Source organism: Varanus komodoensis, unplaced genomic scaffold, assembly GCF_004798865.1.
Source record: "Varanus komodoensis strain SLA01 unplaced genomic scaffold, ASM479886v1 scaffold22, whole genome shotgun sequence".
Classification (NCBI taxonomy): Eukaryota; Metazoa; Chordata; class Lepidosauria; order Squamata; family Varanidae; genus Varanus; species Varanus komodoensis.
In genome coordinates, this window is record NW_025335606.1 from 15011103 (window position 1) to 15019709 (window position 8607).

The 8607-nt window shown below is 42.4% G+C and overlaps 1 protein-coding gene across 4 annotated transcripts in view; it reads right to left on the minus strand.

Annotated features, from left to right (window-relative positions):
• The window catches only part of RANBP3L (RAN binding protein 3 like), a 53661-nt gene that overhangs the window by 19579 nt on the left and 25475 nt on the right, over positions 1–8607 (minus strand). For 3 of the 4 annotated variants that reach the window (XR_006414855.1, XM_044431461.1, XM_044431464.1), the window contains exons 6-12: positions 6926–6994; positions 5541–5674; positions 4794–4876; positions 3449–3533; positions 2844–2946; positions 953–1086; positions 569–689 (exon numbers count right to left, since the gene is read on the minus strand). Coding sequence is in view for 3 of the 4 variants with exons in the window: in XM_044431461.1 (XP_044287396.1) it covers positions 569–689; positions 953–1086; positions 2844–2946; positions 3449–3533; positions 4794–4876; positions 5541–5674; positions 6926–6994 (729 nt within the window). In the remaining variant the exon portion in view is untranslated. The remainder of the gene's footprint in view (positions 1–568; positions 690–952; positions 1087–2843; positions 2947–3448; positions 3534–4793; positions 4877–5540; positions 5675–6925; positions 6995–8607) is intronic. The other variant, XM_044431463.1, reaches the window with a different exon arrangement.

Consider the following 8607-nt stretch of genomic DNA (forward strand, 5'->3'; position numbering starts at 1 on the left):
ATTCTTGGAAAACAGCCAGTGAACTTCTTTCTGTGCAGCCAAAATGGGCAGGACAGGGGAACTGGAGCGCCAGTCCCAATATCCAAAGCTGGACCACTGCCTCTGACTTCAGATTGGAGAATCTGAACATTCCTATTGCCTCTAAGATGGTGTCAAGGGGATGTAGAATTGCTTTATTAATTAATATTTTAAAGTAGGAGACGAGTTTGCTGCCAAATGAAATGTTGCCATCTAGTGCTGGCTTTATTTGGGTTCAGAAGAGTGAGCTCAGACCGCACTTGTCATGGCCTTAGATACTTGGAAAAATTATTTCTATTTTAATCTGACCAAGCTGTCTTCTGGGAGATGTGCCATGCCCACCCTGGCAGCTTTTTCCTGAATGGGCATGCCTTCCCTCCTGGCAGCTATTTTGTGAGAGTGTCCAAAGCACTCTTTCAAAATGCCACATGACTCTGGTGAGCCCAAACATTTAGGTTTCCCTAATATAATAAGCATAAATAGGCAGTGTTTGTACTTTTTGGATTAATAATGGCCTGTGGATAGAATTAAAGGTGAAATTAATTCTTACCCAGCCTTGACTGCAACATTCCACACTGATTGCTGGATATATCATTAAGTCTCAGAGAGCCACTGCCTCTTTCAGTCCAGGACAATGAGGCTTTATTAAATAAAAAAAGCCGGCAGTTGATCTAAAGTGGAAAATGAAGTAGAAATTGACAACCAAGATAGACACATTGGGGAAAAAAACACAAACCTACCTCTGTGCTCTCTCTCTCTCCCCCACCGTTCCCTATATATAATATCAAACCTCATGTAAAAGGTTGGTCATCCTCCCAAAAAGCAGCAGTGCCGGTAAAACATCAGGTAAAATGCTTCACATAGGTAAGCCCAAAGACATTGTTTAATACATTAAAGATGTTTCCCAATAAATCTTCATGGAACAACAACATACCTGCAACACATTGTATTCTGCTTCTTCACCTGTTGTTACTTCAACTTTATCAAATATATATCTTTCTCTTGGTTTGCTAGATATGTAAGCAGCAGCTGATTCTATTAGTGATGTATCCTTGGCAAAAAGTGGTGCTATTAAAGAAGAGGGAGAACAATAGGAATACAATACCAGAAAATCCTGAAATTTCTACAGAAGAAAGCTGATTAGCCACAGTGTGTGGTCTGAGTATCACTGATGGCTTGAATCCTGAGGAATATGGGTCTGATTCCAAATCAATGAGGAATTAATTAGATTTTGATATTGTAATGGAAATCTCAAGGCTTGAGAATCTGGCAGGCCTGATTCTGCAGCAGACCCGGCAGCAAAATAAGGGTTCGTGTCTTGAGATTCTCTCAGAATTCGCATCTCAGGAACAATTGCAAAAAGAAGGTGGCACTGGGAGGCACAGTTTCCTCCACAAAATCACAAAGTTCCTGCTCCCAACTGTGTTTCTGTGCCTCCCGTTTTTAAATCACTCTCCACAGTGTGTTTGGCGAAGTCTATGTCCCTGCCAAAATGAAACTTTGTAGCCCCCTCCAAAATCCTCTTAGAGTAGGGTATCGCCACCTGCTTGACACAGGTAATTCAGGTAACTAGGTTATCTTGACAGATGGCTGGGTGGCTATTCTACTTCTGCCTGATGACCAGCACCAAAGGTGAGTCTACCAGCCAGTAATTGGTTCCATTGTTGAACTATCCTTACTATTAAGAAGTCTCTCCTAATGTTCACCTGAAACCTGGTGCGCTTACCTGAAGGAGCGCTTACATCCATATTTGCCCAGTCGCCCCCTGAGATCGGCAGGAGAGGCCCTTCTCCGGGAGCCCTCCGTGAGAGAAATTAGGAGGGTGGCTACTCGGAGAAGGGCTTTCTCAGCAGTGGCGCCTAAGTTATGGAATGCGCTCCCCAGAGAGGTCCGCCTGGCGCCGTCGTTATTTGTTTTTCGGCGCCAGGCTAAGACCTTTTTATTTAAGCAACATTTTAAATGCTAAATACAATTGAATTTTATCTGGCCAGGGCGGCTTATTTTATAATGTGTGTTTTAATTAAGATTATTTTATATGGATTTTAACTTATTGTTTTATCGATGTTGTAAGCCGCCCCGAGGCTTCGGCGAATGGGGCGGCATAAAAATGTTTTAATAAATAAATAAATAAATAAATAAATAAGTACTGGATAGGAGAGGTCGATAGTCTAAGTCAGTATAAGGCTGTTTTGCCCATTCATATGGCAACTTTTTTGGTGCCTCTGAAATTAGACATAGGTGGTGATTCACAGGCTAAATAGTGCATGAATTTTGCATACTGAAGATCCCAGTCCCCAGCATCTTCGCAGAAGGACTGTGGCCAAGTGGCAGAGCAGATGCATGCAGAAGATCCTAGGTTAGGTTCCTGGCTAGGACCTGACCTGTCCTGGGTAGGGCTTGAAATAATCCTGCCTGAAACCCAGTATACTGGACTAGATGGACCAGTCATCTGACTCAGAATAAGATAACTTCCTATAAACAAAAATGGATCAGAAGACATGTGATATGAAAGACCTTGGAAAGCTCATCACCAGTAAGAGCAAGTAGCAATGGACTGGATGGGACCCAGCAGGCTCACCTGGTATAAGGCAGCTTCCCCAACACAGTGCCTTCCAAATATTTTGGACCAACTCCCATCAGTTCCAGCCAAAAAGAGTAATGGCCAGGCATGCTAGAAGTTATGCTTTAAAGCATCTGCTGAGCACCAGGCTGGGGGATGCTTATCCTAGATATGAACACTGAACACAATGACGACACATACACTATCATGAAAAAAGCAACAGAGTAAGGTTTATGCTGTTCCATTGCTGCGGAACACGACCTACTTGTCCAAGGAGGAGTGGAACAGAAGCCAGTGGTAACCATGGGACTTCTTTCATTGTCCTGCAGTTCTCCCTTAGAATTCAGCTCTGGAGGTTTCTCAGGCCTCTAAGAAAATTGGAGAAAGACATTACAGCTGAAGAGACAGGAATGAGAAACAGGCCAGAATTGTCTGTCTGTGTCTTTTGCGTGGCAGGAGAAGAACAGAGCCAATTCTTGCCTCTGCACTCCTCCCACTTCAGTGTCTTATTGGCAGCCACATTGTTTGGGGTCTTAACCTGTATGAAGTTCTTTTAGAAGACAAGACAGCTGAACAAGACTCAAATTCAGTAGGGCATGAAATAAATGTAAATATTTGCAAAACTTACAAATTTTAAGGTATGGATAGAAAGCATGCAGTCCTCCAGATGTTGTTGGACTACAGCTCCTATCATCACTCACCATAGATTATTCTGAATGAGGCTGATGGGAGTTGCAATCCACTAACATTTGGAGAGCCAGAAGTTTCCCGCCATGGATATATGGTGCTGTATTAATATTTGGGATTATATTTCAGCTGAGTTTCTGTTCTCTTGTCTTGACCAATGAAACAGAAATATTTAATACTTACCAAAACTCTTTCCAGTATGTTTTCTCCAAATACAAAATCACAATTATTACTGGATGAGAAAGTTCTGCCTTCGGGTAAGTGACTGCTTAAACAAGGAAAGAGAAATCCACATCAACTTAAGGTAATAAAAATTGAAAAATCTAAAGCCAGTTAAAATGTAGGTGTATTAGGGACACCCCCATGCCAACTATTTCATTCATCGAAATCATTCATTCCTTCTAGAGAAAATAATAAATATATAATAATTATTAACAATAATAATGGGTGGGTTACAAGAACAATGCATAAAAATACAATATAATAAAAACAAAGCATTACAATAAATGAGACCTAGCTAAACTGTGCAGTAAATCTGACCTGTAAAAGGAACAATAGCATCACCAGGGGTAGGTAATCCCCTCAAGCCCCTGGATGGCTGAGTACATCTTTAAAAGGTTCAGGATAAATGGCCATCTTAAGCTGGCACTGAAAAGATGACTAATTTTGTGCCAGGCAGGCAGCAGTGGAAATTTTGTTCCATAGATAAGGGGCCACCACAGAGAAAGCCCTCCTCTTCGAGCCTTCCTTGGAGTTAGCACTCGGAGGAAGGTCCCAGTGGATGAGCAGTGTGTTGGGAGTGGCATTCCAACAAATATTGTCGTAAGGCTTTATAGGTTAAAAGCAGTTAAAATTCACTGTATTAGAATTTTTGTAAACTTGAGTATGTACAAAAGAAAGCCCTTCTCCTGTGTAAGTCTTGTGGTCCTTTTGAGATTTTCTTCTCCCTCCATAAAATACGAAGGACACAGTGCTTCTCCAGAGTCTGACTTGGCAATCCAAGATTGTTAGCTACAGATATCCATTGATTGCACCTTCTGTGCTTGTAAAGTCCTGAACTGGGAGGCTTACAATCCTTCTTGGCAGGGCAAGAAGAGTGTTGGAGGCAACCCTGGCTTCCCAGTGCTCCTGCCTTGCCTTTTTGTCTAGAAGGGTTGTTTTGCCCCTCTAGTGAGGACATTGTGGAGTGGGAGGGAAGGTGGTTGGTAGAGACTCAGGATGTTCTGGCCTTCCCAATCTCTTCTCCTCCCTGCCACCAAAATGTTTCTCTCCCCCCCACCCCTGCTGAATCTCTGAGCTCAGAGGCTGGGCAGTGTGGTTGTTTTCATGCTAGCTGTGATGGGAATGGGGTCTGGCCTCTGCCTTCTCTGGATTCTCCCTCCCAAATCTCTGACAGGGAAATCTGAATACTCTGATGGCCCCTCAGATGCTGTTTGAGGGCCACAGGATTGCTTTCTCCAGATGGTAAACCAATTTGGTGAATGCTAATTTCTTGACCAAAAATCAGAATACATTTCAGTGAACTTACTGCATTATTTTATGGTCTGAAACATGAAGAGAGAGAAGTGGTCTTTCTGAGTTACCTCTCCAGGAACAATTGTCTTCAGATACCTAGCAAAGAATTTATTAAATCAGTTATGTTTTTCTGGGTCTTGATAAGGAGATTCTTCGATGTCAGGTGGTATGGAAGTAGCTTCAATAAACAAATCAGTAAATAATGCATAGCATTGCTAGGTATGTAGGACAGCAACCCCTGACTACTTTATTCCACCACAGGAACATACATTACCAGAAATAAGCCACAATGGCTGGTTTAAAACAACATTCCCTTAACAATATAAGCTGCCCTTCATATTGGTATTTCTGAGATTGCAGAAATCTTTCAAGGCACCCACCAAGACAAAAGAAGTAGTGGGAAAACATGTGTTTTTACACTTATAAAAACAGAAAACTACATTCTTTGGAGGCATGGTAAAATTGCAGGGGGACTGCAGAATAAAAGTCTAATCTAGAAGGACTCAAAATCTCATTCCATAAATTACCACCAATTCTACTATTATTATATTACATTTTGATTACGTCTTTCTTCCTCTTGAAAGGAACCCAAAGAAACCTACAAGATCCTCCTTCCAATGTATCTCACAACAACCCTGTGAGGTAGGTTAGGGTAAGAGGACTTGGATGGCCCAAAATCACAGACTAAGCTTCATGGCAAGTGGGGACTGGAACCCCAATCTCTGCAGCCTCAGTCCAGCACTCTAACATTACATTTTACCTCAGTGACTACTTCAGGTTTAGCCTCCAGAACGTTTTTGGCACATATCTTCATCGCTAATCTACCTCGAGCAGCTTGTGGAGGTTGTAAGATGGCAGGCCTTAAAACATCCTTTACATTCTTTGATGGAAAACCTTGAAAAATAGCAAAAAGGGGGATTTTAATTTTTATTAACACTTCCTGTTAATTTTTATTGTCTCTTCCTGTTGCAAAAGTGAACACCTCCCTCAGGATGCAGTTAATGACCAGAAAGTTAGCCCTGTTAGTCTGTAGCAGCAAAAACAACAAAAGTCTTGTAGTACCTCAAAGATTAACAAAATTATTTATTCTCTTACACACTTTCATGAACACCATCCTTTTATCTGAAGCATGAGCAGTTAATCTCAGGTTGGCTGATCTTTCATAATGGTGTTGTCAATAGAAACATAGAAACAGAGCGAGTCAGAAGGGGTCTCCCGGGCCATCTAGTCTAACCCCCTGCTCCAACCAGCTCCGCTCATGACATGCCCACCATGTGCATGTCCAGCCTATCTTTGAACACCCTCACTGATGGGGCCTCAATAACCTCTCGTGGAAGCCCATTCCACACCCTCGGAGTCCTAACCATCAGGAAGAGCTTCCTGGCATCTAAATTGCACTTGGGTTCCCTGAGCTTTGCTCCGTTGGAGCGCGTCCTGCCTTCCTCTGCAGGGGAGAACTGGTCTCTACCCACCTCCGTGTGAGACCCCCTCACATACCTGTATGTCGCCAACATATCCCCTCTGAGTCTCCTCTTCTCCAGGCTGAAGAGACCCAGTTCCCTCAGTCTCGCTTCATAAGGCATCCCCTGCAAACCAGCCACCAACCTTGTGGCCCTAGGCTGCACTGACTCTAACCGGGCTATATCCTTCCTGAAATGAGGGGCCAAAAACTGAGCAAAATATTCCAGTTGTGGGTGCACCAGAGTCGTATAGAGTGGTAGTAATACCTCTTTCGATCTAGAAGGCACACTGCTGGCTATGCAATCATTATGTGCCTGTCTTACTGAAGGAATACTGCAGCTAGGCCATCTTAAGTCTTTCTAGATGTTTTGGTCTAGTTCCCCCCACCTGAACCCCCTCACCTTTCTCTTGCCCCTGCACACTAAACTAAGAGTTCCAAAATTTCCAAACCTGGCATATATGTATGTATAAATCAGACAACATTTGGAGCAAAGGCATATCTGAGAATGACATGGAATTAAAAGGATTTTGAACATACATGCAACCTGATCTGCACATTCTCCAAGGCCCAGCTGCTTCCTGACGTGCATGGCAAGATCTCATGCCTAGAAAAGGTTTCCTTAATAGCCAGTCTTTAAACAGCAGGAGGGATTGGTCCTACAGCACTATGATAATTTGACTTACCTTTCTCTGTGTCTTTCACAGCCACATTCTGTTGTAGCAGCTCAGAGGTCATGAATATGTTATTCTTCACTATAAAAAAAAAAATTTGTCTAAAGTATTCAGCAAAATCCATTTTCTATTCCACCTTCACATTTTCACAATATTCATCACTAAAATGTGTGAGTTCCATTTTCCAAAATATTCCAAGACTCTTTTAAAAAGAAAAACCTCTCACAAAACTATTTCTTTTATCAGAAACAGTGCACATGGGAAAAGGGCAAAACCTTGTCCAGATTACACAGTTCAGTTACCATGAGAAGCTGGGTGTCTTAGGAATTTTTCAGTCTAAACCTGCATAGAACTAGACCTCAAGATTCCTAACTTACTCGGGAAAAGAGGCCAGGAAGCCTTCCTTGAGTAGCTTTCTGAACAGCTCATCATTACTGCCCATTCTAAAAACATTCCAACCATCAAAATTATGCCACGACACCTCATTTTTCCCTGGTACACACCTATAACCCAAATATAGGGCAAAAGTTCCATTAAAAAGGGGAGATTTTGAAAAGCATTCCTTGAGTAGCTTTTTCTGCACAGCTTATCCTTTCTGCCTATTATAAACACATTCAAACCATCAACATCATGCCAGGACACATAGTTTTTCTAACCCTAACCATACCCTGGTACACACCCCTAACCCTAATGTAGGGCTAAAGGTCCATTAAGAAGGGCCAATTTTGAAAAAGCCTCCGTTGAGCAGCTTTTTCTATGCAGCTCATCATTTCTGCCCATTATGAACACATTCCCACCATCAAAATCATACCAGGACAACACGTTTTTCTATCCCTAACCATACCCTGGTGCACACCCCTAACCCTAATATAGGGCTACATTACCATTCAACAGAGGTGATTTTGAAAAACTTCCTTGCGTAGCTTTTTCTGCACAGCTCATCCTTTCCACTCACTCTAAACACATTCCAACGATCAAAACCATGCCAGGACACCTCGTTTTTCTAACCCTAGCCCTACACTGGTGCACAACCCTGATCGTAATATGGGGCTAAAGGTCCATTAAAAACAGGTGATTTTGGAAAAGCCTTCTTCCACTTGATTTCCTGCACAGCTCATCAATTCTACCCACTCTAAACACTTTCCAAGCATCAAAATCAGGCCAGGACACCTTATTTTTCAAACCATAACCCTCCTCTGGTGCACAACCCTAACACTAATTTGGGGGAGTAAAGTTCCATTCAAAAGAGGTGATTTTGAAAAAGCCTTCTTTGAGTAGCTTTTTCTGTACAGCTCATCCATTCTGCACATTCTAAACAATTTCCAACCATCAAAACCATGCCAAGACACTTCGTTTTTGTAATCCTAGCCCTACCCGGGTGCACAACCATTACCCTAATTTCGGGGGGGTAAAGTTCCACTCAAAAGAGGAGATTTTGAAAAAGCCTTCCTTGAGTAGCTTTTTCTGCACAGCTCATCCTTTCTGCCCACTCTAAACACTTTCCAACCATGAAAACCAGGCCAGGACACTTGGTTTCTCTAACCCTAACCCTAGCTTGGTGCACAAGCCTAACCCTAATTTAGTGGGGTAAAGTTCCATTCAAAAGAGGTGATTTTGAAAAAGCCTTCTTTGCGTAGCTTTTTCCATACAGCTCATCCATTCTGCGCACTCTAAACACATTCCCATCATCAAAA